Source organism: Chaetodon auriga, chromosome 10 (assembly GCF_051107435.1).
Source record: "Chaetodon auriga isolate fChaAug3 chromosome 10, fChaAug3.hap1, whole genome shotgun sequence".
Lineage (NCBI taxonomy): Eukaryota > Metazoa > Chordata > Actinopteri > Chaetodontiformes > Chaetodontidae > Chaetodon > Chaetodon auriga.
Window position 1 is genome coordinate 15501688 of NC_135083.1, and position 15674 is coordinate 15517361.

General features: G+C 42.1%; 1 protein-coding gene across 2 annotated transcripts in view; it reads left to right on the forward strand.

Moving 5' to 3' along the window:
• The window catches only part of acot7 (acyl-CoA thioesterase 7), a 51840-nt gene that overhangs the window by 1671 nt on the left and 34495 nt on the right, over positions 1–15674 (forward strand). Inside the window, exons 1-3 of one of the 2 annotated variants that reach the window (XM_076742072.1) lie at positions 2425–2655; positions 4006–4123; positions 5784–5940. In XM_076742072.1, the coding sequence (XP_076598187.1) occupies positions 2492–2655; positions 4006–4123; positions 5784–5940 (439 nt within the window). In that variant the 5' untranslated portion in view covers positions 2425–2491. Of the gene's footprint in view, positions 1–2424; positions 2656–4005; positions 4124–5783; positions 5941–15674 lie in introns of those variants that run through there. The other variant, XM_076742073.1, reaches the window with a different exon arrangement.

Genomic DNA, 15674 nt, shown 5'->3' on the forward strand with positions numbered 1-15674 from the left:
AGAATACAAAGCTGATCAGGTGATTAAAGCACGTTCAGCTGAATTTCTTGTACAATAGGATGTCTACAAATAAAGTTTCTTCTTCGTCTTCTTAATATGGCCTGAGTGACAGCTGTGAAGCTGTCTTGACCTCAGTAGAATAGAAATGGCTTCAGTGGACATGAGCCATAGCTGTGCGATGGTCAGACTGTTCTCAGACTCATTTATGATGAGATGTTACTTTTCTGCTGCATCAGTTTCCATGAACCTGCGTTGCCTACATTGGAAAAGAATTACTACACGTCCCACAGTTCACCTTTGTCCTCAGGTCAGAACGGTTTACATGGGTGTGTATGCAAATATAGCACGTATAATCAGATTGTTTGACGTTGAAATGTGAAATGGTGTGTTGTAATTCTATTTTCCGCCAACATGCTAACGTACTTTCATCAGAAACATGAATTATATGCAGAAATAATAACAGAAAGAACTCTGCCGAACAACATAACTCGCCTCACAACATGCGGTCCACCATCAGTGGGCATTTCTAACAGTGTTAAAGTGTTTTAAGGAACTTGAAACTTTCCAAACCTGGAGCTTATAGCCAGTGATCCACTCTCTGCACCACAGTAACTTCCTCCTGAAACATTCATTATGTGCCTACAATGTGTCCAGAAACACCGCAACCTTCATTGTTTATAGCCTCTCCAAACCTTCCCCTGCCTCTCTCCTCCTCCGGCCTTTTTATGGGCCGCCCTTTGCTGCTTACGTCAAATTCAAACATCCTCCCACTTGAACCACTCTGGGATACACAGACCTCTCATTTCCTAATGGCCTGATCATTGCTCTGTCTCAACTCTCCTTATCATCCTTAGTTTTACAGTACGTTTGGAAACGCTATACACATTTATATTGCTGTTTTTCATTCAGGCCTTGAATATAACTTGATTTGCTCTCCTGTAAATCTTAACTCGGTCCAGATGAGTCTTTGAATGAACTTTTAACTCGCCGAACAGCTTCTTGACTGGAACCCTTCTTCCTTCCTTGTTAGTTTTTCGCACAGTTTAGGTCACATCAGTATAATTTGGGCTGTGGGGCTTCAACACTTATTTACCACTGTCTCCTTATGAATGTGGTACTTTAGGATTACACTTGATTGCATGTTGCTTTGGATGAGAGCATCAGCTAAATGTCTAATATTGAAATTACAGTTTTTCCTCTGGCTGTGCAAACATACAGTAATGCATTTGTGGGCATGAGGTGTTTCAGTTTGTGTTGGTACAGCTGCGAGTGTTTGGCAAATTCCAGTTGTACCTGGTAATGTGGGATTGCCTGTGTGAAATACAGTTTGACCCTCTTTGTAATGCAGATTCTGCTCCTTTCCCGGTCAGTCCTTTTGTTTCTCTGTGTTCTTACTGTTGGGACTCGGGTCAAAAATGGCATCAAGATATGCTTTTCTGAGGCTGAGTTACTGTTTTCGCCACTGTTCTTCTTGGCACAGGTAAACATGATGTTTTGGTATTCGTTCCAGCAGGTGGAAAGAAGATTTTGATTGTGGTTTGTGCATTTGTGTAGCTATTCTAACCAATTGTGAAAAAAAGGATCAACTTTTAGGTGTAACTGAGACCAGTCTGCACTGAGACCACTCTGTATATTTTTACATATTTAGCATTCATATATACATACATTGTTGTGTACATTTGAATATTTTAACACCAGCTACTGTCTCACCCACCTCTACTAATTCAAACCAACACACATGTTGCTGCGTACTTTTATCTACCCAGACAAAACCTCACACTATAAATGATCCATCCAGTGCACAATCCTCATTTTGGATTGTATATGTGAACAGGACTAAAGGGCGGAGGGACGTTCAGACTAGCAGGAACCACTGTAACCCTTCTTTCAAAGCGTTATCTGTAGCTTTAGGTGCGGCTGTGCTTTGCGCCTGTTACCATGTACGTTTGTCTGCTGGTGGAGTATTTTTAAAAGCTATGATTAGATTTAGCTGGATAATGTTAAACAGTCAGTTTTTTTTGGCTCTTATGGCTGTTTTGGTTGTGGTCTTGGTCTGGCATTTACACTATTGTTCTAATTCCTGGCTTATTTGTTATCATGGAAGAAAAATCCCATTGAGAAATGTTTTCATGAATGAAGCAAATAAGGACAGAGTTTCTGAAAGACAGTGCACATTCTAACTCAACAGACACAGCAGCTCTGAAGTGCGCTTTGTTCTTGGCCTCTTGGCAGATATGTTAGATATTTCTTAGTCTTCCTGTCAGCTGTGGCACAAAAAGCTCGGCGTGATAATGACAGATTTTATTGGTAACCTGTCTGTGCCTCAGTGAGTCTGTTAAGATCCAGTTTATCCAGTCCTGACGCCTAAGGCGGGGTCAACTGTATGACATCACTCACTGGCGCAACATAAGGGCCCAAAATCACAGAAAATGTGGATGAGGAGATCATACAGAAGGGAAGCGGGTTAGAGAATAAGACTGAGAGTGCAAAGATGCGTTGCTTCCGACCTCGGATCAGCAAGCCGGCAGCTGAAGTGGATAAGACATCAGCGGTGGTGGAGGCACGCCAAGCGAGTCAAAGTCAGCAAATCAGCAGAGATGTCAGGAAAGGTGGGGAGGCAGGAGCTCAGCAGGGCTCTAAATATCAACTCAGCAGGTAGTTCATCTCTGACGCGTGCACACACACACACACACACACACACACACACACACACACACACACACACACACACACACACACATAGCCAGGAAGGCTGAATATACAACTTACGGTTTTCAAAAAATTCATTAGGAGAATGCTGGAAATGCTACTCAGCAGTGCTTGTTGTTCACACTGTGTCCTCTCTGACAGGATACGTTTCACATCAGTAGTATTTGTCATAGTATTGTTGTATTAGACTGCATTGCCATCTGCAAGAGTTACTAGTTTATTTTCTGGTCACTATGTGTAATACAGAAATGTCAAGAACGGTTAGTTTGTGGTGTGAAATTCCCCAACTGCTTAGATGAAACTCTGACTCAGATGGGAAGTGGCCTTTACTCTGTAATTCATATACAACAACCAAGGAACATTAATTACTTCAAGTCATCATCAGAGGGTTAATTATTTATTTAAGTATTGTATGAGTGGTCATCAGTTTTATGACAAGCAAATAATCATTTTCCTGTAAAAAGCAATTTCATGCTTTGTACTGCACACGCACACACACAGACACACAGACACACACACGCGCGAACACACACACACACACTCTTGGAAAGCTTTGACACATAATTAGTCAGATCTCGGTGGTGCATTCCTCATGCTTGGTGGTGATCTCATGCAGTGTATATGGACACAGATTAGATTGGAACTGGTAAAACGAGTTTAACCCACACACACGAGAAAAACAGCTGATGTGCATGACAGCGTGCTGCAGCGTCAGCGAGACTGTATGAAGTCATCAGACAGACGTGGAGAGGTGAGGCCGGAGTCAAGAAAACATGATACTCTCGACTTCGTAGAAAGCACGGCAACAAAAACGTTTTTCGAAATCAGCGTTGAGCTCATCACGTATACGCAGCATGCAAAAAACTCAGCCCGTGAGTGACTATCGAGAAGCACATCACAGCAGATGTGTTCCTAGATAGTTTTCAGAGACTTTCATTGACAAACAATGTCACACCCGCTTCAACTCAGTGTCAGCCTCATTCAGCTGAATAAATCAGTCATTCATCATCTCGGGTGATTGAAATGCAATAAGTAACTGCTCAGTGACTTAACCTGACAGCTGATTGGCATGTCCTCTGCCCTCCACAGCCAACTTTGCTGGTTCAGTCTCGTTCACAAATATGTGAACGGTGAAATTATCACTTGGCACGGCTGGTGGGGTTGTCACATTTATTGATTGATAGTGTTTTATTTTCCAACAGGGTGCCAAGAATCACGCAAGACGCTAATAACTCGTCTTGTAATCCCATCATCAGCTCCACAGTCATGCCTTCTAATCTTCTCTGTTTATTGCAGGATCATGCGGCCAAACGACGCCAACATTGTGGGCAACGTCCACGGTGGCATCATCCTCAAGATGATTGAGGAAGCCGGATGCATCATCGGCACGAGACACTGCAACACACAGAACGGGGTAAGAAACCGGAAACACATTCCCGACTCCTGATTATCTTATTACACCACGGTGTCCCCACAGTCGCAACACTTCACTCCTTATGTTGACTAAAGGTTCATTTTTAGCAGCAGGATATGTGTCCAGTAGTAAGTGTTCCTTTTCCACACCTGAATAAACAGACTAAAACGTAATGTGCACAGGAGTCTGCAGTGCAGGATTGTCTTCATTGTACGACAAGTGTGAACTGCTTCAAACTAGAAAGACCTGACTTATATTGACCATTCATTGGAAAAATGATTCTGTGGTCGAGCTGTTTCTCTCTCCAGCATGTGACGACTCATTGTTTCGCTTTATGAGATTTACTGCTAAAAAGCTTTTAGAAGCACTGCTTTAGAAAACAGAGCATGTTTATTAAAACACTGCCTGTCGAGCATTAAAGGTGTTTGATTTATTCAAATTGAGACTGTAGTCTTCAAAATATAAGTTCAGTAAAACTTTGTTTATTAACAGGATGTAACTGATTGTTTCCCTGTGTATTCATCATGCATGTTGTGTTTATTCAGCATTGCCTCAGCCTGGTTTGTTTTTCCTTCTCACTTGGTTTACTTTTCACCTGGTGAACTTTAACAGCCTTCTGACTTGCATCACTCGATTGTCATCTCACCTTCTGCATTGCGATCATATTGTGCTGATGTCCTACATTTCACTGTTCAGATAAGACGCACACATTCTTGGACATAATGTCCAAATACACTACAGCGCACATGTGCTTTGTAAAGCCACACTGAACTATTGAAATAAAGAATGAAAACACTGGCTTTCAGTTTTCAAGCTAATTCCTTCATATTACATTGTACTGTTCACTGTTTCTGAATGCAAAATGATATTTAGTGTTTTTATATCAAATTCCATTTCTATGGTTTATGTTTAGTGGTTATGTCATATTACATGTAGGTGAAAGTTTCCAGTCAGTACTTTATTTGTATAAAGCCTTTCATACATACAGGGCGATGCAATTCAAAGTGCTTTGCAGGTGATAAAAACAGTAAAATCACAGATTTTTGGATAACCTCCCTTTACACTAATACCATCACATTCTGTAAGAGAGGCAAGTTCAGAGTTTGGATGAGCAGGATTTTATCTCGTTGTCTGCGATCAACTGATTTTGAATAATTTTAAATTCCTGACAGCCCACGATGAAGCAGAGCAACTAAACTGAACAGTTTTCAACAGCTGCTCCGCCCAAGTTACACTTGAACCAGGAAAACACTGAATTACAAAAAAATGTCTTCGTAATCAGCTGCAAAGTACTGACTGTCACGTCTGCGCTGAAGATCTGAGTTCCCTCTGTCACCACCCGTCCCTGTAGGCTGATCGCAAAAGTTGCACATATTTTCTGTGTGTTTTGTATTTATCTTTGACAGACATCATGTACCTTTAAACTTGTCTGATTAGTGTCTCTGTGCTGTGGCTCTGTGTGGAGACATTAAGGTCAAATGTTTTCGAACACAGCTGCCGGTTGCTTGTTGGTACTGTTGCTTCCTGTCCTGTCATCAGTAGACAGTAATGAAAGTCATTGTTCACTTAGTTGCATCTTAAAAACTCACTTTTTCTTAAATGTTGTAAATGTATGTTTGGTATTTATGTAAGTTTTAAGTTTGCTGTTTCTCCTCTCAAGGACCGCTGTTTGGCAGTTCTGGTTCGGGTGGAGAAGACGGAGTTCTTGTCCCCCGTGTACATTGGCGAGGTCGTCCAGGTCACCGCTGAGATCACTTACACCTCCAAGCACTCACTGGAGGTGCAGGTCAAAGTCATGGCTGAGAACATCCTCACAGGTGACTAATTGTGACATTGGCATTTGATACTTTTACCCCAAGCACATGCTTAATAAAGTCCAGGGATTCCCTTAATATGTCCCATAATATGTTGAAACATTTTATTGCAGGTGGACAATTGAAGTCTGTTGTTTATAGAAGTAATAGAAAGTTATTACCACTCACCTCACCTGTGCAGCACCGTTCACCTTTAGCCTCATTCTCATTCACATCACTGCAGACGAGGGAAAGGAATGACAGGCATTCAGGTGCACACAAGGATACACACACACACACACACACACACACACACACACACACACACACACACAGTATATGCTATAATAACTTTTCAAGTTAGTAGCAATCATGTATTCATTAATGCGACAGCAGATATGCTGCAGTTCATCAGTATTAGAGATAAGTGAGTCACATGCAATGTTCAGTTACCCACAGTGACAGAAACAAACACTGATGTATTGCAGTATTAATGTAAATGTATATATTTGACATCTCTTTCATACTGCAGAAGTTAGTTCTTGTTATCCTTGTCTGGGCAAAATATTCCACAATAGAATTTATGTTTGTGTTGTAATTAAGAAGATTTGTTTTCCCTTTGCACCTGTCTGCCAGGTGTGCATTAGATAACACTCAGTTTGACATCAGTTTGAAAAAACTGATTGTGACCATAAAGACCATAAAACATACTATACAGTATATTGTTCCAGCTGGATTTCTAAATTCTGCGTATCCCTCAATGACCATTTTATGGGTGAATGTGCAGCAGTTTGACAAGCACAGGTGTTACTAATAACATTAACAAAGGCTCTGTTCTATTCACGTGTCCCAGTCAAACATGACAGTGTGACAGTGTGTCAGCATGCACAATACCAGGACCAGTTCAGCCATCATTCACTTCAGCATTTCAACGTGAGCTTTTGTCATTGAGACGTATCAAAATGTCTTCCTCTCATTTGTCCCTCTCATTGGTGTGTAGACAGTGAAGTTGACTGGAGATTACATAGTCAGTGCCCACACCTCTGCTCCACCAAATTCCACACCCAGCTGCATGAAACTTCATATCCTCGTATTTGCACCCGTTCTTTATCACCTGTTTGCAGAGACTGCTGTTGCCCTGCAAAATGCTGCATCCAACCATCGTTTCTTATTAGATCTTCTTGCATTTTTGTCATATACAGTATGGCTGCAGGTTATCAGGGTACTTACTCTTCATCTCACTGTAATGCACAAAATTTAAAGCATGAATTTGGCTATATGTTGGCTCTGAAATGTTATAAAGCTGCCATGGAATCATTGATCTAATTCAGTTACTTATTTCCATTGGTATTGTGTGGAGTACAGTATTTTTTTATTACATCACTTTACCTACCATTCACCTTTTTTTTGTGTGTTCTGGTCAGTTTTGTAACTGGAAAAATCATCCTATGGAGAAACAAAAAGACCTCCCTGTGTTGTTCTGTTGTTTGATCAGTAGAGGGCAGCACACAATAAGTAACAGCCCCGAGTAGCATTAAAGATGGAACACAGCTTTCATCAGGTGCTGCATTACAAGCTGTGACAGGGGAACAGACACTAAGAGCCATGTTGATTTCCAGTCTGTAAGTCTTGTTTATTATTAAGATGTGAGCTTATTAAATGTGCACTATGTACATATAAAAGAGTGAACACACATGTATTTATGCAGGCTTATACAAAGACAAACACACACACTGCCCATTGAGTCCCTTGAGTAAAGACGCAGGGTGGATCACATTGAGCTGACCTAGTGTTATCTCTGAACCTTTAAATGCCAGTGACAACAGCCACAGCACAGACTGTCTGTAACAACCAAATGTAATGTGCTGATCATACTGTCACTGCTTGAATTCATGTCAGTGTGGGAGAGATGACGACTACACCTTCACACACGTGTAGACACAAAGGATATACCATGATAATGCTGGTTATGAATGAGTTTGAGTAGCATAGGGGGAGTTTCTCTATATGCCACAAAGGAAACCTCACTTTGTGTTTATTTTTATTTTGTCATGAATTTATTGTTAGCGGGTAATGTAACATCAGTGCAACCTGTTTGTCTTCAAGAGAGGAAAGAGAGACAGAGAAAGACAGAATGAGGGAGTGAAAGGTAGCGAGACAGATGTGAGGAGAGAGGCAGACAGACATATTGATGAGCAAAAAAGATAGCAGAGGGAATGAAGGAGGAAGACAGAGCGAGAGTAGGGAAGAGATAGAAAGAAGGATGAAGGAAAGGAGGTGTGAGAAACAAAAGAAGTATCCCCTAGACAGCCGTTGCCCTAGCAACAGGCTTGTACTGGTTGGTTGGCTGGTTGCTGGGCTGGAAGCAGGTTGACGGAGGCGGAGGCAGAGATATGAGATGACAGGTGGAGAGCAACGAACATATATACAGGCATCGGCACGGACAGCCAGTACATGGCCTGTCAGGAAGGACCCCGAGGAGGGGAGATCAGGAAGAGAGCTGATGGACAGAGTACACTGAAGGCAGCCTTTGGTTTGACGCATGCATGCAGTGATAATCTTGGTATCACGACATAACATGGACAACGTATTGGGCGAAAACAACGTTAGAAACAAAAGTAGTCTGTCTGTATTCTGCCAAGACCTCCTACTGTAACTTATAACGTTTAAACAACTAAATGAGTGTACATTCTCACCGAATTAGCATTTTATTTCAACAAGGTGTTGCACATTATTTTGTAATAAAATGAAATAAAACAGATGCAGCTGAATCAGCCAATTCTCAGGTCCACAATTCATTAATATGTTTGTTTTTCAGAGAATGATATGTTTTTCCAGCATTTTCAGTGCTGTTCATAGTTAAGAAGTGCACAGCTGTGCATTTCTAACTAAAAGGAGGAGATAACAAATCAAGTCTCAGGGTAGACTCAGTGTCAGGCCAGTGTGGGTGTAGCTTTGTATTTTGCTGTCGAGCTCTCTGGAGGCTGCGTGGGCCAAACACAACATCTGTGATGAGATTTGCTCACTTTATTGGCCAAATGATACTGTATATACCAACTCTGCCATCCCCCTGATTCAGACAGTACGTAACAGCATCATGTGTCAGTCTAACAAAAAGTACAACACGTATTAACTATTTATTGTAATTTAGGAAAGATTAATCAGAATAGCAGCGTAAAGCGATTATATTGCAGTACTGTGTACAGTGAGCAGATTAGTTCATGTCCTGACATCAGAAATACAGGCAGCCTCGACATTAAAAAGAGAGCCGGAGGAAAGGCAGCACCTTGGTGGTCTATGAGGTCGTGCTGTAGCTATAGGAAGTAGGTCACATTTGTTTAAATTGTGTGCATTTGTGTGTGTGCACGTTTGAGTTGACCCAGCTGTTATCCACACAAACTTATGGATGTCTGTGTGTTTTAATGGATTTATTTTTATCCAAACCTCATAAGAATAGTCCATTCTTATTCACAGTATGTGGGCCTGTATAAATAAATGATCGAGTGCACGTTTTGCTTTGTGTGCATATTTAGGTTTTAGATGGTGGATTTGTGCAGGAGTTCATTCATATGTAAAGAACTGAGAGAGCAGTTATGTGACATGAGTGTGTTTCTCTTTGCACCTTGCATTTACACGTATAATTTTCTGGATGTGTATTTGCGTGGTGCACGTGCGTCACACAGTATGTATAAGCACAGTGGGTGTGCGTCTGTACTGTATACATGCATGCGTGTGCATGTGTATGTGAATGTGTGTGTGATTTCATCAGTGTTTGGCCCTTTAAAAGGTTCCTGCGGGGCCGAGGGGGAAGAGAAGATAACGGGAGCAGACATTATTTGCTTCTGTCATGTCGGCTTAGCGTCAGGCCTCACACACTGTGGCCCAGTCAGACACGGACGCCAAGTGGATGTACCTGCACACATGCTCCGACACGACGCATGCACGGACCCAACACATACTTACACACACATGCGGTTGTGTAGGGACAACCTGCGTACATACACAGCCCGATAAGCACATGCTGACACATTCTGCATAGAAAAAGTCACACACCTACGCATCCTCACACCCACACAGATGCACACTGAGCACACACACTTGCCTTCTTTCTAAAAGAAGTCTCATACTGAGGCAGGACTGGCAGGGTTTTACACGTTCCTGGCTAGATCTTTTCCCAGGCAAAAGACTTGCAGGATGGCTTGAACAGGAACACAGAGGAAGGAATCTTACTGCATGGTTGCAGACTTGCAGATGTGGTTTCTGTTTATATGCACCTTTGTGTACATACATTAGAGGGTCTGTGTTTGTGCAGCAATATGTGCTTCTGCAGCTTTTTCTATATGCAAACGTGCAAACTCCTTGTACTGTATACTGCGACAGTGTTTATATTACACTGTGCACGCATGCATCTTTGTATTTATGCATTCATGTTTATTCAGTGTGTGTGTGTGTGTGTGTGTGTGTGTGTGTGTGTGTGTTGGGGGAGGAGGCAAGCATCCAGGTTCCACACTCAGTCAGGCAGCATCTCGTCAGGCAGGCCTCAGTCACGGCCCCCCAGGGGAAGGCTGCCTACTGTGGGCACGAGCCGTGATGATTGTCCCCGCTGGGGGGATTGCACATGCGCACTAACATACACACATGCGCACTCACACACAGACCGACACACATTGGCACACACAGATTTGCATATACCCATGTATGTACAAACATGCATTAAGATACACATACATACCTACAAAACTGAATGCAGTCACACACACACACACACACACACACACACACACACACACAGATTCTACATGATATCCGTTGATCGACTTTAGAGAACTGCATGTGCACAGGCACACACACACACACACGCACACACACACACACACACACACACACACACACACACACACACACAGGCATAATCAGGCATTTTTGCACACACACAATAAGACATTTGCACACACACAGGCACAGAGATTTGCAGCCACACTTGGAACGAACACACGTACACGAAAGTCCCAAAGAGGTAATAATGCTTGTATTGCATGCACACTCAGGCACATATTTGCATAAACAGAGCACAGGCAGATTGTGTCTCCTCAACACACACACATGCACAGACAGAGATGAGAACGTTGCATTGTGGGCTGAGGCTTAAAATACGTGTGACAGTTCCTTCCATGATCCCGTAGAACCACACAACTACACGTACTGAAAGAGAACACACACACACACACACACACACACACACACACACACACACAATAAATATAGTGTATTGTTATATTAACATATTATGTTGAGCTCATCGCACACGATTAGTTATTTTAATCAAATTAGTCCCACAGCAGGAGAAATAAGATGTCATTTTTACAATGGGAAGTGTATGAAATCTAAATTTAAACACTGAATAAAAGATGTAAAACAGAAACATACTCTTAAGACTTAACAATTAAGTACGGTTGGTTTGACTTTTGGAGCACAGAAGAATTTCCTGAGGGCATATCTGAGGTTTGTAACAGGACAGACAACTACAACAACTTAATCACAATTAAAGGCTGTTGGAGTGCAACACAAAACTATGTTTATGTGCAATCCATCAACTGTGCAGCAGCTTTTTGTGTCACAGTTAGATCTCTCAGTTATGGGTTTTGTTTAAGTAAAGAGATGCTCAGAATATACCATAATGCTTTAATTGAGCATTGGATTTTCCCTGCTAGCCAAAATGCTCCATCCTAAAGCTTTACTCCTGCCATTATTTCATCTATTCCCATCAGGCTGTAACATCCCACAGTGGGGCTGTAGTGTATTTATATGTAATGGAGTCTTGGCTCAGCACAATGGAAAATCTGTGGTTTTGATCATGGGGATCAAGCACAAAGAACGATCCTTGCTGCACTGTCTCTGAGCCTGGAAAAGGCTGTTCAGGGGGGAGAAAAGAAAATAAGGGAGTTTTTCTGCTCAGAGGAAGAATGAAGGGTAAGAGTCGAAGGGGAGAGCAGAGGGGTGAACGAGTAAAATACAGCGATAAATCAAGTGAAACTGCTTGAGGTGAAAGAAATGGATGGATGGAAAAGGAAAGAGATTGCGGAGAAAGAAAGAGAGGGAAACAAGAGGAGGGGAGGAAAAGCTAGCTGAGAGATTAAAGATCTTAGGGTAGTGCAGACTGGGATTCGGGACTGTTCAAAGTCTTTGAGAACAAAAAATGTGCTTGAAAGATGGAATGAAACAATGATTGATGCCTTAAACTTAGATGAAAGGGGATTGGATGATGCGTAAGCAGTGCTGGAGGAATGTTTCCCCACTTAAGCACCCATGTGAATACTTAAATCAGAAGTCAAACAGACTCGAATTTCGGATTACATATGATAGAGCACAGTCTTAAAGGCAGGGGAAAAATCATAGTGTGTCTGTTGGTCTGAGGTCCCGTTTACACCTGGCTTTAACAGGCATCTTGGGTGATCTGACCACAGTCACCCACATCCAACCGCAGAATGTTCAACATGCTGACCTGCAAATTAACAACAAAGCAACATAAAAAAAGATCAAAACTTACATTTTCCAAGGTTGAAGTCGTGTCCTTGAGCTTGAGTTTTGAAATAATTTCTGCTTCGTACTGGACCGCTTTGAGAATCCATTTTTGTTATGGCTTCTTCTTCTTGTTTTGCACTTTGATATCATGAATGAGTATGTACTTCCACTCACACAGAGAATGTCGTTGTAGGCAGTCCCGGTGCAGAGCGCAAGCACGTACACACTGCTAAAAGAATGTGGCCAAATATGGCCCAGATCACCTTTGCCTTGCGATCTGATCTCGATGCGTCTTCAAAGCGTCCTCAGTGCATTCACATCTGTACTTAGAGCTGTCCACTGATTGAATAACCCAAGACACCAGGTGTAAACAGGGCCTAAGGCTGCTCCTCCACAGCTACTGTTGCTGTTTCTTTTGCAGTTAGTGCCTGATTTGCTGGATTTTGTCCCTCAATCAGCTGAAAGTTGAAAGTTTTGGAGTAGACAAACCAGACTACCACTCTCTGAGCCTGTGGTTTCCATTGTTGCCATGTTTACATCAGTATGTTTTACTACCGCTTATGCGAAATCCTTTCTGTTTGCTGATAATACATGCCGGTAAAATTAGCCAAGTGTTGTTAGTTGGATTGCCTGCTGTGCGATATCCTTCCTCTCACTTTCAGTTGTCTTCTTGCACATTCATGTACTGAATGCACTGCTGCACCAATACACCATCAATAAAAAAAGGCCCTTCCACTGCCAGGTGCCATTTGTCTCAGCTGTCATCATAGCTGCCAGTGTCCTTTTACAGTCATGGAGCTCCTCGTCCTAAAGCTGCCTCCAGATGAACTTGAAAAACCATGCTCAAAGTCACTGTGCTATTAGCCAGTTTATTATTGAGCACTGTCCCACCAAGTGTGGAAATTTGAGTGGGCAGATTTGTGAAGCTTGTGTTCAGGGTGGATGCAGCCAACCCTTCCTTTTCACTAATTCATTACTAAGTAAGCCAGCTGTCCTTCCTGCTAGCCCTCCATTGTGACTGAATTCGCTGCACTGTAATGATGGAGAAACCAACACACACAAGAAACCTGGTCCTCTGTATTGATCACTGTTTTTCTACAGGTGTTTTACAAACAAGATAATATTCTGCATGTAGTAATGAGCTGTAAGTCATAGCTGTGGTCTGTCTCAAGCTTTATGAGGAGTAAATTGTGCTGTTTTTGTAGACATACTGTGAAGGTAAAAGGGATGCAGTCTGGGCGATGACATGGTCAGACACTGACATTGTCTTCATTTGATGCAGAGGGATTTGAAATTCAAAGCCGGCTCCCTGGTTGCATTCTGGTCAAAAAGGTCATCAGTCGGACTGGGAATGGTTCTCAGCCGGCCAGTTCATTCCAGTGCTTCGCCCTCTGTCCTTCTCTCACTCCTCCTCCTCTTCCTCCCTCCATCCTAAACACAGTTCACGTAAAAGGTCCAGCAGGAGCTAATAATAGACTGGACTCGCTCAGTCTTGGTAGAGTCAAGGATATGTAAATGTGCCTCTCTCTCCTGTGGGCAACTTCCTGGTTGCTGGCAAGGGCGGGAGCCAATGAGAGGAGGAAGAAAGAAGCACGGTCGGCATGACAACGCGGCCTGGCTGTCTGCACAGCTTTAACTGGGGTGTAAAATGCAAATGTTATTCCCCAAGAGTAGCCTACCATAAGCCACTGCTCCCACCGTCTTCTCTTAACTTGTTCTGCGAAGTCTCCGTCTGGTGTTTACTTTTGATCACAGTGCGTGCGCACACACACACGCACGCACACACACACACACACACACACACACACACACACACACACACACACACTAATGTCACCATTCTTCATTTTGATCAAGTAATTTTACGTTTATGAGCTGTCCTATTATGTCCATGCAGAAGTCAGTGCACATTTACAAAGCTGTAAGTTTCTATGTATTTGACACAAGTAAGTATAGTAAAAACTTGTGCAAAGCAGTTTTTTTGAATTGGATTAAAGAAAACAGTGCTTAAATTACATAGCATTAGAAAAATGAGTCTGAATATAAGCACCATGAGTTCATCAGATCACGCAGCCACATGCAGTAGCCTTTAAGACTTTAAGACGGTGATTTCATTTGAACCTGATGGCCCCACGTTGTCTTTAATCTGTGTGCCTCGCTTGTGTGCTATTACAACGAAACCTCAAAATAACCCCCCCCCCCCTTAGCGAATTAAGCGAAAAAGTGTAGGCAGAATAGAACACATATCACTATGGCAACCTCTCTGCCTGATTGCTATGAGATGTGATTTCCATGACTTTTGTCTTCTGATCTTCTGCTTGTTAACTTTCTGGAGGAAGGCAGAGCTTATGCTACAGCCACCAACCACTAAAGGCTATCATGCACCTTTGTACATGGAAGTATATGGACATATCAGATCATGTATTTACTCACAGGAAGACTCACACGTGCACTTGACTCATTGATGATGAAGATGGTTTTAGTTACGGATTCACAAGATGAGAGAATCCAAGGGATGAAACGTTTTAGTGAAGATACTCGCACATGAGACAAATAATAAGATATGATATCCAGAAAGAGTTTAAATATCTAATATCTGTACAGCTGAGCTACTCAAATAATTGATCATTATGTCCAAAAGAGCACTAAACACTTAAATAATGGGCATTATTTACTTGGAACACGCTTGTCACTCATAGATGGTCACTTTTCTCCATCAGACCTTGCAGGATCAGAACTGAAGCTAACATCAAGATTATTAACACCCACATGTATTCTGGTATTTTTTTGCAGGACTGAAAGAGAGATGGTGCCCTGAAATGATAACTGAGCCAGATATTATGGAATTATTCTGTTGTCTTGTATTTTCACCCACAGACTGGTATCTCACAGACAAAAAATTACATGCAAAGTAAATATTTGTCCAGAGAATTTAATGAGTTAGTTGCCATTGTTATATTTCACCCATTTTATAATCACTACTTGAAAATGCAGAAAGTTCAGGACTTAGGGATTATGCTAAACCTTGCACTAACCGAAGGACCGAGTTCAGCGAATGTAAGCATGTGTCTTTCTGAACAGACTTGTCTTTGAACAAAGACCTCATTTGTTTTCTGCTCCTTTGTTTGCAGAAGAAAGGCTAATCTTCAGGCAGCGCGTCTGGATTTGTTAAAAAAACTGGACCGGCTTTTATTGGAGTGTTAATACAAGTGTCTTGTTTTGACAACGGCTAATTC